Source organism: Pithys albifrons, chromosome 18 (assembly GCF_047495875.1).
Source record: "Pithys albifrons albifrons isolate INPA30051 chromosome 18, PitAlb_v1, whole genome shotgun sequence".
Lineage (NCBI taxonomy): Eukaryota > Metazoa > Chordata > Aves > Passeriformes > Thamnophilidae > Pithys > Pithys albifrons.
The window spans coordinates 1,596,627-1,610,565 of NC_092475.1; the positions used below are offsets into that span (position 1 = coordinate 1,596,627).

Sequence of the window (13,939 nt, forward strand, 5' to 3'; positions counted from 1 at the left end):
GGGGAACTGGGACTGGCCGGGGTGAGCCAAACTGTCGGGAGGCAACACAGCCGGCTGCGCTCCCTGGGGATGGCAGGTCCTGGGTGTCGAGCTCCGGAGGAGCCACCAGCTGCACGAGAGGAAACCTGAGCTCGTCGCCCCACGCTTTGAGTGCCCTTTATTGCGATCTGGGGGGAAAACAGGACAGAGAGGCCACCTGATGCTTCGAGGGCGCAGCTGCCAACAGCGGCATCGCGCCGAGAAGCGGCGAGGGAGAGGGGACAGACGGTGGGGCCGGGAGAGAGGGCACGGGCTGTGACGAGCCATAAGTAATTCACGAGGAGTGAGGGGACCAGGCAGGGCAGGGGGTGCGGCCCCGCGACCCCCGGGGCTGCGGCTGCGGGGCTGGACACGGCCACGCCGGGGCTCAGTGCCACGCGGCCACACTGGCCCTTCCATCCTTCGGCCGGGCGGGGCTGGGGACGGTCTCGGTCTCGGTGTCTGTCCCGGTGTCTGTCCCGGTGCCGGTCCCGGTGTCGGTCCCGGTGCCGGTCCCAGTCCCTGTCCCGGTCCCTGTCCCGGTGCCCGCGGGGCAGACCCGGGCGCGCTCCCGGCGGTGGCCGCGAGAGGGCGCGCGGGTCCCGGTCCCTCCCGCCGCGGAACCCTCGGGCTCGGCTGCGGCCGCGGCCCGGACCCGAACGGCGGCGGTGCCTGTCCCGGTGGCTGTCCCGGTGCAGGCCCCGCCATGGCCCGGGATCCTTCCTTCGTGCTGCGGTACCTGGCCGAGGTGGAGGAGCTGGCCGAGGACGTGCTGGCCACACGGCAGCAGGTACGGCCCGGCCCCCGTGCGCCTCCCCCGCCCCGCCGCCGGCAGCCCCGAGCTCGGGCCGCTCCGGCAGCTCCTGCCTCTCTCTGTCTCCCGCTGCAGATCGTGGACCTGGACGTGAAGCGGAACCGCAACCGGGAGGCGCTGCGGGCGCTGCAGAGGGACCCGCAGCCCGAGGGTGAGGCCGCGATGTGCCGGCCACAGTCCCGCTGGGGGGAGCGGCAGTGATGGGCCCTCTGTGCCCTTCTGTGCCCCTCTGTACCCTCTGCCCTCTGTGCCCCTCTGTGCCCCTCTGTACCCTCTGCCCTCTGTGCCCCTCTGTACCCTCTGTGCCCTCTGTGCCCCTCTGTGCCCCTCTGTGCCCTCTGTGCCCCTTTGCCCTCTGTGCCCCTCTGTGCCCTCTGCTCTCTGTGCCCCTCTGCCCTCTGTGCCCCCTCTGTGCCCCTCTGTGCCCTTCTGTGCCCCTCTATACCCTCTGTGCCCCCTCTGTGCCCCTCTGCCCTCTGTACCCTCTGTGCCCCTCTGTGCCCCTTTGTGCCCCCTCTGTGCCCCTCTGTGCCCTTCTGTGCCCCTCTGTACCCTCTGTGCCCCCTCTGCCCTCTGTGCCCTTCTGTGCCCCTCTGCCCTCTGTACCCTCTGTACCCTCTGTACCCTCTGTGCCCCTCTGTACCCTCTGTGCCCCTCTGTGCCCCCTCTGTGCCCTCTGTGCCCCTCTGTGCCCCTCTGTGCCCCTCTGTGCCCCCTCTGTACCCTCTGTGCCCCTCTGCCCTCTGTGCCCCTCTGTGCCCTCTGTACCCTCTGTGCCCCTCTGTGCCCTCTGTACCCTCTGTGCCCCTCTGTGCCCCTCTGTGCCCTCTGTGCCCCTCTGTACCCTCTGTGCCCCTCTGTGCCCCTCTGCCCTCTGTGCCCCCTCTGTACCCTCTGTGCCCCCTCTGTACCCTCTGTGCCCCTCTGTACCCTCTGTGCCCCCTCTGTGCCCCTCTGTACCCTCTGTGCCCCCTCTGTGCCCCTCTGTGCCCGTCTGCCCCCTCTGCCCTCTGTGCCCCCTCTGTGCCCCTCTGTGCCCGTCTGCCCCCTCTGCCCTCTGTGCCCCCTCTGTGCCCCTCTGTGCCCGTCTGCCCCCTCTGCCCTCTGTGCCCCTCTGTACCCTCTGTGCCCCCCTACCCTCTGTGCCCTCTGTGCCCTCTGTGCCCTTCTGTCCTCCTCTGCCCTCTGTGCCCCCTCTGTGCCCCTCTGCCCTCTGTGCCCCCCTACCCTCTGCTCTCTGCCCACAGACAGTGCCATGGTGTGCTTCGGGAGCATGTTCGTGGAGCTGCCCAAGGCCCAGGCCCGGGCCATGCTGCAGCACGGTGAGCCAGCCCCGAGGGCACCGTGGGGCCTCAGCCACTCAACAGGAGCCTTCACTAACAAGATGTTGGAAAAATCACAGTCATAGAGTGGTTTGGGTTAGGAGGGACCTTGAAGATTCAATCTCATTCCATGGCATGGGCAGGGATCCTTTCCACTAGGCCAGGTTGCTCAGAGCTCCATCCAGCCTGGCCTTGGACACTTCCAGGGGTGGAGCATCCACAACTTCCCTGGGCAGCCACGTGTTCCCTGGGCAGCCTGTTTCAGTGCCTCACCACCCACAGCAAACAATTCTTTCCTAATATCTAATCTAAACCTACTCTCTCTCACTCTGAACCCTTGTCCTGTCACTCCATGCTCCTGTAAACAGTCTTGCCCCATCTTTCCTGGAAGTTCCCTCCAAGTACAGGAAGGCTGCAGTGAGGTCACCCCAGAGCCTGAGCAACCCCAATTCTCTCAGCCTTTCCTCACAGGGGAGGTGCTCCTGCAAAATAAATGGGGTTCTATGCAGGGATGGGCTTGGAGGTGCCTCAGGCTCCTCGAGGGAGTCACAGACTCTGGGAAGCAGAACTGGGTTGTGCCCTGGGAAGCACATTGGGCACGAAGGCTCCTGGGGCTCAGCCCTGCACGTGGTGGAGGACAGGGTGAGACCCCCAGGGTGGGCTCCTGCACTGAGGGTCCCCTGGGACATCGAGCCTTCACCCCAGAGCCCACTGCAGTCCTCCTCACTCCCACCTGTTTTATTCCAGACCAGGAACAGCTGGATGAGGAGATAAACAACCTCCGGAAGGAGCTGCGTGTGAAAGTCAACCGTCTCTATGAGGCTCAAGGTAAACCTCCTGCTCTGGAACCTTCTCAGGGCCTGGGAGCAGACACATGTGTCAGGAGGGACCAGAAATTCCCAAGCCCTGTGGGTTCCTGCAGCTGGTTTCCCACTGGCTTTGCAATTCCCTCCCTGCCCCAGCAGCCTGGTCTGTCTCCATACAAAGCTGTCACCCACCTGCCCCTTAAACCACCAAACCACCTCCCCCTGTGTGCTGGGGTGACCCCACTTTGGCTTTTAGGGCTGCCCCTGCCCTCCCCCCAGCCCCTCTCAAGTTTTACATGAACTGCTTCCCTTGTTCTGTAGCAAAATCCTGATTTTTGTGTGTATTCTCTCAGGTAAGCCTGAGCTGAAGGGGTTCAACCTGAATCCCATGTCTGCCGAGGAGATGAAGCTCATCAACCGCATCGTGGAGGGCTGAGGTGGCCCTGCTGCTGTCATGGCAATGTTTGGACTGTCACATGGGGCTCAGGGTCTGCAGGACATTGGTGTGCCCAGAGCCCACCCCAGGGAGGGCCCTGGGAGGCATTTGGCTCCTCAGCTTCAGCACTGCAGTTTCCTTGGATCACAAACCCTTTCCTGCTCCATGCTGGGACTCGTGTCAGAGCCATGCTGGACTCAGCACTGGGCAGATTCCCGTGGCCGGGGTGGAAGTGGGATCATTAAAATGAGAGCAGTGGGACATTCCTGACTCCGTGTGTGTGTTCCTTGTTGGGGGGTTGTGTGAGCACTTCTGGGGTTTGGCGTCAGAGCTGGTTCATTGTCACGCTGGGAACAGGAGTAGGAGGGATTGGGAATCCACCACATGCCTGAAGCACAGCAGAGGAGTTGTGCACGCCCCTGGTATTCAAACAAAGCAAAGTTGTAAATCTGAGGCACGGCAGGAATCTGTCTAAGATGTGTAGGGAGGGGCAGGAGGAGGCAGCATCCTTTTAGTCTTGCTGGGAAAACATGTTCCACTGTTGGAAAGCAAAAGACAACAGAAACGAGGCTTTCAGGAGTAGATGAAGGGATAAAACTTCACTATGTTTGAAAAAGCCTGAGGAGGGCTGAGCAGGGATAGTCACCAGGTTTGTCTTGTAGTACAAGGACAATTGATGTGACCAATAATAGTTTCTTCAAATTACTGTCTTCTACACTCCCTGCTCCAGTCTCAAGGTCCTCCCCCAGCACAACTCTGTGAAGTGCATAAGAAGATTTTTAAAAACTTACCATAGTTAGTGTTGAACCACAGTGAGTTTGATTTTTTTCCTGTACAGGGAAGTGTCTGGGTCCAGCTAAGCCTTTTATTTTTTGAACTCCTGCAAAGATATTCCTAGATAGAATTTAAGAACTAAAAGTGCCCATTGTCCTTCATTCTCCAGCTCTGGAATTGGCTCATCTGTTCCATCAAATCTTGCACGAGTAACAGAGCTGGACCTGGTCCTTTGTTCTCTTTGCCTCTGCACAGCCATGAAAACTTCAAACAGCACCACCATTCCCCTGGCTCCCTGACCACCTCCCAGCTTAGCAGGGCCTTCTCCTGCCCTGGCCAGTTCCACACATGCTTCAAATTATGCAGAGTTAAAAAAAAACAAAACACCCTGTTTCAGATGCCTTAAAATCGAGGGGTGATTTCTTTAAACCTAAAAACCCAACTACCATTAGTTGGTCTTTTGACACCACGTACCCTAAAAGTGCCTCTGTCCACTTAAGGATAATGTTTCAGAAACAGACTAAAAATAACACAGACTTACTACCTGGAGTGTCCTGCTTGTAGCTTTTTCAGAAGGTTGTCTGTCTCCTGGGAGCCAGAGGGAGCTCAGAGTGCCACATCCCGGTGTCAGAACTGCTCTTACATAACCCGTGGTGGTGCAGCCAGTCCGTGGCTCCATAACGTGATGGGAAGGTTATTTTTACAGTCTCATGGCAACAGGTTTTCTTCTCTGACATGTTTCCATAGTAGTAGCAGGAGGAGGATCAAGTGCCTGCCTGCCCTAAGAGCTTTGTTTTGCTGTGCAGAATGTGTTTAACCCCTTTGTATTCTCACAGGGGAACAGAACTAAGCTCTGCAGTGCAGAGGAGCAGCCCAACAGCTAAAACTCCTCATTCAATCCCACTGCAGCTTCCAAACTGGGAAACCCTCAGCCAGTGCCTCGTGCTGAGCCAGTGGTGTCTGGAGAGCAGTGGGAACTGCTGATGCCTGACATGATGGGAGAGAGGGAACTTCATGGTGGTCTCTCCCACCCCAAGCTTGGGCTCAGCACCACACTGTGTGCTGTGAAACCACAACAGCTGCGCAGGGAGATTCCTGAAAAGCTGCTTCAGTTGTTTCTTCCTGGCACCACAGCAGCCTGCAAAGAAAATGTTAACAGGGGAGTTACACATCACCTTCCTCTTCCTTCCTGTAGAGGCGAGGTGATGTTTCACTTTCAGGTGATGCTGCACTCGTGTTTTGTTAGTTGGGCACCAGTTTTGTTTGCAGGCACATTGAGGTGTGTGTGGCACAAAGTTACAGTGGGTGTCAGCATGGAGAATCCAAGGTCTACTTCCCAACAGTAAAATACACAACTATCTTCAGGTAAGTGCCCAGCAAACAGTCACTGCAGCGACTGCAGGTGGTTTTTGGGGGAAGCATTTGCTCCTTTTGGTCTCTTAATTCCCCAAGAGCTCACACACCTGGTCTTGTTCTCCTGTTGTCCAGCAAAGGTGTGTGCACTCCTGCTGATGGGCAGATATCTCCAGCACTGAGCAGGGCACCTGCCAGCACTGGCTGAGTTCTGCACCAAAATGTGTGTTTGCTGTGATGTTCTCATTCACCAGAGCACCCAGACCTCGCCCTCTGCTGACAGGCCTGTCCCTCCAGATCAGGTCAAAGCCTCCAACATGCTCGTCCTTCCTGTCAGCCAACAACAAACCCACGGACTGAAGTACCCGAGCAATGACAATTCCCTGTCTGCACGAAGAAATCAACTTCCAGGCAACCAGCGACACAGATGAACAGCTGAAACAGTGGACATCTCCCTGCTATTAATATCTGGGGTTTGCACAGTTGTAAAGTCAATCAAAAACTGCTCTAAGACCATCTGCTGGGAACAGGGTGCTCCAGCAGTGGCACGAGTGGGAGGCACAGTGCACAAGGACCTCTGACAGAGAGCTCTTGTGCAAGCCCCAGCTCTGACATGGGCTCCAGTCCCTTGGCAGCCTGTGCTGCCTTGTTTTCCCACTCTGAAGGAGCAGAATGCTTCCTTACTTTGCTCTGCTCCTGGAGATTCATCATTTAATTACTGTAAAGGTTAGAGGATTATGGTCAGTTGCCAAGAAAGTCATGAAACCAGACCATCCATCCCAAACATTCTAATAAAACTCCTCAGAAAGTGATAAACTTCTTCACCTCCCTGCCCCTCCTGTCTACAACACAAAGTGTGTCTGAGAAGGTGACACTGGAGTTCAGTCTTCCTGGTTACTGGCACGGGGGAAGGTGAAGCATTTACCTCCAGAACCCAGTTGAGATTACAACAGTAAATTAGGGGGAAACCAGTCATTTTGCCACTGGCTCATTAAGAGAAATGCCTGCCCACAAAATCATTACCCAGGCAGGAATGAGTGTGAAGCAATAGGAAATCCAACCCTAAATCTCTTTCCCATGTGCTGAGCCAAAGAACATTCTGAGCTTATTGCAAAGTTTCTATTCCTGTTCTTGATGGTACTAAAGAAAAAAAAATCCCTTTGGCTTCCAGAAAGAAAAGTGAAAACAAAGTCATGCTGAAGCATTGAGTGCTGAGAAGGATTTGCAGAATGAGCATTAACCCCTTTTAATTGCAGCTGGGGGTGTCTGTGGTGAACAGATTCCCAGCAGAGGGTTCAAATCCCTCTCTGAGAGCTCAGCAGCACCGTGATGACATCAAGGACTTTCATTCCAATTCATTCCTTTCCTGACCAACTGAAGTTACTCCAGCTGCTCTTTACCTGCAGGCTGCCTAAGAGTAATTTTGTTTGAGGCTGTGAACAGAGTAGATTGTGCATGTTAAGAGTTATCTCAGCCCAGAGCTGAGCTGCAATTATTTGCTCATTTGAAACAAAGCTGTCACCAGTGGCACCACGTGAAGTGCTGGGCTGAAGCTGACAGGACACAGGGCTGCACCAGGTAACACCAGTGACCACAGCTTGGGAGAGGGAAGAGTTAAAAACAGAAATTAGAGACAGCATTTTGTAGGAGAGCAACATCAACGTAAATCACACCTGAAGGAAATTACCATCCTATGGCACTGCTTGCACTTTAGGTGATTAAAGCTGAAAGAACAATAATTCTATTTTTGCCTGTCATGTCTGTAGTACTACTTGTGGTTTCTGTTTCTCTCAGCTCCTGTAATGACAAGGCAGTTGCACTCTTGGGTTCCTGCTGTCGCAATACTTGGGTTGGGCACGTGGCAAATAAATTTCTCAGAATTTCAGCTGAACTTTCATGATAAATATTTTTCACTTAGTCAGGGACAAAACCTGTATTTAAAAAAAAATAAAAGAAAAAAGTCAAATTCTGATTTCAAGGTGGGTTTTTTGTTGTTTTATTTTAAATACCCTCAGCTCCTGGTTTATCTCTCAGCTGGTGCACCACAGACATGGTGCTGCTCATTGCTGGCAGCCAAACAGCACCGTAGGGAGGTTTATCAGTGCTGATGGGATACATAAACAGAAGAGATATCATAACCCTCCATCTCTGGCAAGTGCTGTGATACTGTGATTTGCTGATACTTGGGGGGAGCATCTTCCAGAAATAACCAAAGTGACAAAGTCTCACAACACAGGGCTAGAGATCCAAGAGAGTTACGTGGTGCTGATAGTCTGAGTGAAAGCAGCTCTATCCTTCCAGGTGGCAGCTTCCTTCACAGAACCAGCTCACACACCTCTCTACACCTCACTCAGCTCCAGACCAGCTCTCTTAGCCTGCAAACACCGACCTACAGGGTGCAGAAGCATCACTAGACATCCCTGTCTCAGGGCCAGCAGCTGGCCCGATGCTGTAACTCCTTTGATGTTTAACAACACCCTTAGGGTGTCAGATCCTGATGGATCGGGATGTCAGGACCTCAGAGCAGTGTTTGTTGCTGCTAATCCCCTCCTGAACACCGAAAGTGCTTTTCCATATCCATGAGAACCTCCTCTGGCCCTGCCCCACACTTGGGATTGAGCACTGTCTGAGCTGCTCCATCACCCACCTGCAGCCTGGAGACATCCAAACAATTATCCAAAGCTATTCCCAACAGATGACCACACATTCAGTCCATGTGATTTTTTTTTCTAATTATAGTCTCCCAAAGCCCAGTAAGGATTCTGAATAAAAGGCCAGAGACCAGAAGACTGGAGCCACCAACTCCACATGCCACATGAACTCTCCAGGCTTGACTGCTGTGCAGCTGCAGGAGGAAACAGACCCCAGGACCCCATCAGAAGTTCCACAGCAGAAATGGGCATTTTCTCTGCTCTCAGGGTGCAGCAAAGACTCTCCTTCCCCTGCAGACAAGAGGGATTCATGGAAGGGAGCAGCCCATAAAATGGGAAGTTCAAGACCATCATCTGTTATGCTCAAACACTGACTCCCATCTCAGATTCAGGAGGAATCTGACGTCCCATTTAATATTTTTTCCTCTCTCTTTCTCAGCTGTCACCTCCTGAGAGTCAGCTCCCAGTGACAGCTGTGCAGCACTGCCAGCCTTGCTGTACCCCTGAGCTCTCAGAGGAGAAGGGCTAAGCTGTGTCTGCCTCTCAGAAGGGCATTCACCAGAAAGATATTGGGTTTAAAGTCAGAGAGATCCACCTTACAGATACACAAAGCATCCTTAAAGCAGAACACTGGCCCAGCCTCACTCCTAAGGCTGCTACCGAGGAAATCACATGGTTGGGTGTCAGGAGAGGAGGCAGCACAGTGGCAGGTGGCAGGGGGAGGTCACCTTGCCAGCACCTGCCAGAGATGCCACCCGCAGGCAGCTGGAACAGCCTGCAGGCAGCTTGTGCCACTCACCTGCCCACGGTCAGTCAGGTGAAGTCTTTTGTGCTGCCACCTTTGCGAGAGGAACATCTGGGATGAAGCAGAGATACGGATCCAAGACAAACAGACTCTTCTGCTCAAGCAAATACACAATTCTCACTCTAATAGCTCTTGTGTGCCCCAGCACCAATTATTTTCCCTGTCTGTCCCTGTTTTCCTCATCTTCAGACACCTGAGCTGAATTCCAACACTCCATGATGCTATCGGACCAAAAATTGCAGAAAAAAGGTAAAAATCAGAGGTAAACAAGTGGGGTAACTAGAAAAGGACAGAGCAGTTGCCCTGAGCTGGTACTGCACCTCATGGTGAGGCACCGGCACAGACTGCCCGGAGAAACTGTGAACTCTCCGAATGCACCGCTGTGATAAACCAAACTTCGCCTGAGCCCTTTGATCTATTGTCTCCCTGATAACGCGGCACTGATGCCTACAACAAAGTGTTTTCCAACCAGATAAGGGGGAAAGGCCGATAAGAAGCAGATCCTGCGAGGTGGGGTAATGTTTGTTTTCCTGCCCGGTTCCTCCTCCCGATAAGGAACAGCTGCATCTTACAGTGTAAAACTCTCCAGCCAGGGGAGGTATCGAGGCGTTCCCCCCTAGGACTGAAAATATATGGAATTTTTTATCTCATGAGCCCCACCCTGAACAGATCAAGGCTGTGACCATCACTCTGAACACGGACATTGAAATTCCAATCATCACATCATCACTGGATCCATGGGTGGTGATATCTTTCCACTGTCTCCTCTTGTCCATTCTTTCCCTTTCTTCCTTTTTCTTATATATTTTCTTCACGATATTTTTATATCTCCTTTCTGCTGCAATTAAATTGTTTTAAAATAAACCAGCCTCATTAATGTACACGGGTCATTCAGTGTCGTTTCACTCCAATTCACCCCGAGGGATCTATTGAGCAGAACCTCAGTTACCACCTCAGAGGGGGGTTGTAACATCTCTCCCCAGAACTGCTCAAGGCCAGGTTTCGGTGGGGTTTGGAGCAAGCTGGTCTAGTGGAAGGTGTCCCTGCCCATGGCAGGGGGGTTGGAACAAGACGAGCTTTAAGGTCTCTCCCAAACCAAACGATTCCATGAAGCTCTCCATGTCATCCTGTCTCCAAACCTCAGCACACCTTCTCCTGCTGCTCCCCCACTCTGGAAGGGCTTTTGATCATTCTGAGCAAGCACGAACTCTGCTGAACTTTCACTGAGAGAAGTGATGGGTTTTCTTGTCTCCCAAGCCATCGAATTGAGGTGGCACACCTTTGGGGAAGACGTGCTAATCAAATGAAAGCCATCAAACTCAATACAGCAGCAAGGGTGACACACTGGAAATCAAACAGTTCCCTCCTGTGAATCACCCTGTCCTTAAATTCTGTGAACCTGAGGAAGAAAAAAGGCTGCAAATTCAACCACTAACAATAAAACCAGGAGTGACATTTCAGCTTTTTTCTGCGCTGATTTGTCAAAGTGACATTTCCAGTGATCTGGTGACACCAGTTTTCCAGTGAAAAAGGACTGGAGAGAGACAGGGTGTCAGCAGCAGCCATGGGACAGCAGAGTCCTGTAGATGTTTGCAGGAGTTGGAAGTGACAAGGTTCATCTGATGCCTCCCATACCAGGGATTAGAACTGAACAGTCCTTTTTTACCCTCTGAATGGCACACAGGCAGGATACAGCCATTGCCTCTGCTATTCCGAGTAAATCCTGCATTAGAAAAGCAAACAAATCCACCTCAGCATCATCAGGCCTTCAGTGGGAGGCACTGGGAGAAGAGGGAAAGAGCAACTGGGCATTAAGGCAAGGAAATCCATTTCTGGAATAATAATGGTGGTCTGCACTTACAGCTGTCACTAGAGCATAAACTGTCCTGTTAAACCCTATGAAATGGAGAGAAATCACAGAATCACAGAAAATCCTGAGCTGAAAGACCTACAAGGATCAAAGTCCAGCTCCTGACACTGTGCAGGACCATCCCAAGAATGTATAGTATAAATATATTATAAAATATACATATGTTATATATATAAATGTATCATATAACCCAGTTTCTGCCCAATGTACCCGAGATCAGGATTTTATATATAAATATGTACACAAAATGTAAGAAGTAGATCCCAGAGAAAATATCCATTTGGGAAAATCCACTGTAAAAGCCTTTGTTGTTGCCCTGGGGAATGGTGCAGGAACATTGGAGGAGAAGGGCACAGGAGAACAGACCAAGCCACTGGCAGAAGGAGAGGATGAAATAAAAGCAAAAAGAACAAAACGCCTTTTGGATATTTCCCAAAAAGAGACAGAGTCATTCTCACCTTCCCCAATCAATTACATCCTTCAGTTTTCAGGAACATTTCCTCACCTTGTGACTTGCCAGCCTACAGATGGAAGAGCAGAGTTAGTGGCATGAACATTAGCAATTCCTGTGGTTTCCCAGGATTTCAGTGCATAACCTGATTCATCAGCTGCTTGTGTTTATTTAAGGTTATGGGGGCAGGGGGATCCAACAAATAAAGCTCAGATTGGTGTTTGGAGGATTCCTGCAGGAAAGGCAGCCTATGGGGAAGTCCCACAGCTCCAAATAAACAAACTCTGCCACGCGCTTCCAGAAATACACGTAACGCAACATATGTTGTTGGGAATTCTGAGTCCCATTTTAAATTTGTGTATGTTATTGAAGACCTTAATTAAGCAGGAAAGTCAAGGAAGATATTGGGAAACTAAGGCAAACAAGAGCAGAAAAATCCTTGCCTGCACGTCATACAAAAGAGGGTGAGGAGTGGCCCAGATAAGGCACCCAAGGAGCCCAGTTCCCCAGGGACACCTTCCAAAGCAGCTCCTGGTTCCTGCAGCCCCGGGATGCAACACTGGGCACATCCTGACCCACCAGTGCCTCCCAGTGTGGGAGGGGGCAACTCGGGACATCACAACACGGGGCTGCTCCAGAGCACAGACCAGCAGAAGGAGGAATGTGCAGTTTATTTTCACTTGCCTGCAAGTTTTGAGGTCAGCCACAAACTGTTTATGTCATTGGTATAATTTCACTAATCACAGACTTTTCATATACCCTTGTTTACTGTGTTCTGGTTATTTACCGTGTTAATTGAGGTTGCAGGGCATAACATCAGCTTAATATAAGGGGTTTGTTGCCAATTAACACGTTCCCATTTGTAGAGTTAGATAATCACTAGCTGCTATCCTCCTGGCTTAATTCACATGTTAGTTTGCATAATTACCTCCCAGTCACTTCTCTCAAGGGTAAGGCAAACCCTCCTGTCCCACCTCCTTGCCAGACGTGCTGCACAAAGCACAGGGACTGCTCACTTGTGGGGTTCATGGGTGGGGTGTTTTTAATTATGCACCACGACACATCACTCAGGATGTTAAATGGCCTGAATCCTCCAGCAGAAGGAAGGCATTGCTCAGTGTCCCTTCATGCTGTCAGAATTTCTAAAGGAAACACAGTTTTTTGTTAACCCCCAGGTCACTGGCTGGAGTGGAAGTTTCTGTGCCCAGCACAGCTCCAGGCAGCTGTGGGTTTGAGGGGACAAACATGACTCAGAGCACAAGGCTGCCCTTCATGTCTCCAAATGCAGAGAAGAGAGAAGCTTATGCCAACCAAATCCACCTCTACTTGTGCTCCAGGTGCTAATGGATGTCCAGTCCTGGAAGTGCTCAAAGCCAGGTTGGACAGGCCTTGGAGCAACTTGATTTAGTGGAAGGTGTCTGGGCCCATGATAGAGGGGCTGGAATGAGATGATTTTTAAGTTTCCTTCCAACCCAAACCCTTCTGGGATTTTGTGATGATGGAGTCTCTCATAACCTCTTCACATTCTCGTGATGAAATTCCTCTCATTAAGCTCACACCAGACTTAACACCAGCTGACATCTAATGCAGTGGGATTTCCCTGAAACCAAACAGATGTTTTCATAGCTCCATCTTTAGGGGCTGCCCTAATGCTTGTTAAACAGAAGCCAAATTAACCACCTGCCCTGCACCCCCCACACCTTTTTGCACACCTGCAGCCAAACTGAAAGACTTCAGAGCATGAACTCAGCCATAACCCCACACCCAGAACCCCTGGGAGCACAGTCTGTTCCTCCACACAGAGCTCTGCACTTTATACCTTCACCACTGAGTTAACTTTGGCTCTACAAATAAGCTGAGATGACTTTCCACTGCTGAAATAAACTGTTCCACAAGAAGGAGTGTTTTGGTGGGACATGTTGGCCAGGACCCTGGCCAGGAGTGCTGCTGCTCCATGGCACCTTGCTCTGCCCAATCCTTCCTGCGGGTTTCCTGCATATTTTCCTCTCCTTCTGCAGAACGAAGGAGTCTATTCATCTCTCACTTTCCTTGGGAAAGCACACACTTACCAGCTTCATAACCCAAGCAATGCCAGGATTCTAAAAAAACTCTTCCACAAACAAGTAGTACTCTGAAGGCATTTTGAGGGTCTTCAGAATAAAGGCACATTTTCTTGCCTTAGGCTTTCCTGCTTCCCTTTCTAACTGCTTCCAAAACCTCTTCAGATCTTTTGCTAAGCAGCTGTTCTGACTCAGCTGGGTAAGAAAGAGAAATATAAGATTCAGCAAAACAAATGCTCCCACAGTCTGACTTGTTTTAATTACCCTCGAGAAGTTTCTGGGGATCAACTGCACCACATACTCTGAGGGGAAAAATAAATAAATATGGATACCATTGAGAACTGCTTGCTCTTTGTGAAGGAGGAGGCTCAATTTTGATCTTCTGTCTCTCTGCATGAACACAGGGAGCTAGAACAGAGCAGGTCTTACAATCCATGTCCCACCATTCCTACTGTAGCTTTTCCATGCAGCCGCACAGGGAGCGGCTGGGCCTCCACACGCTGTCCCGGGGATGTGCAGGAACCCACCGGGCGCCCACCGGGCCGGGCTGCGACCCCCGCGCATCCCTGCGCCCGTCCC

General features: G+C 51.8%; 1 protein-coding gene and 1 long non-coding RNA gene across 4 annotated transcripts; one reads left to right on the forward strand and one right to left on the reverse strand.

Moving 5' to 3' along the window:
* Positions 1–609: 609 nt before the first annotated feature.
* PDRG1 (p53 and DNA damage regulated 1) lies at positions 610–3,659 on the forward strand. Its single transcript, XM_071573266.1, has 5 exons — positions 610–808; positions 908–983; positions 2,080–2,154; positions 2,902–2,982; positions 3,314–3,659. The coding sequence occupies exons 1-5, from the start codon at positions 725–727 to the stop codon at positions 3,394–3,396; spliced, it is 399 nt and encodes a 132-aa protein (XP_071429367.1). The 5' UTR covers positions 610–724; the 3' UTR covers positions 3,397–3,659.
* On the reverse strand, positions 3,258–13,826 carry LOC139680556 (uncharacterized). Of its 3 annotated transcripts, none has more exons than XR_011699368.1 (4): positions 13,693–13,826; positions 11,308–11,370; positions 7,197–7,454; positions 3,258–5,308 (listed from the first exon to the last, which is right to left on the reverse strand). It is a non-coding gene; the product is annotated as an uncharacterized lncRNA (long non-coding RNA). The 3 variants fall into 3 exon arrangements; XR_011699369.1 differs by having other exon boundaries at positions 3,258–4,276; positions 4,715–7,454; XR_011699367.1 differs by having other exon boundaries at positions 3,258–7,454.
* Between the last annotated feature and the right edge of the window lie 113 nt (positions 13,827–13,939).

Excerpts from the sequence above, each read along its gene's own strand:
- PDRG1 (XM_071573266.1), top strand. The coding sequence starts at position 725 with ATGGCCCGGGATCCTTCCTTCGTGCTGCGGTACCTGGCCGAGGTGGAG. Across the intron at positions 809-907 it reads TGCTGGCCACACGGCAGCAG|ATCGTGGACCTGGACGTGAA; the intron begins GTACGGCCCGGC and ends CTCCCGCTGCAG. Across the intron at positions 2,155-2,901 it reads CCGGGCCATGCTGCAGCACG|ACCAGGAACAGCTGGATGAG; the intron begins GTGAGCCAGCCC and ends GTTTTATTCCAG.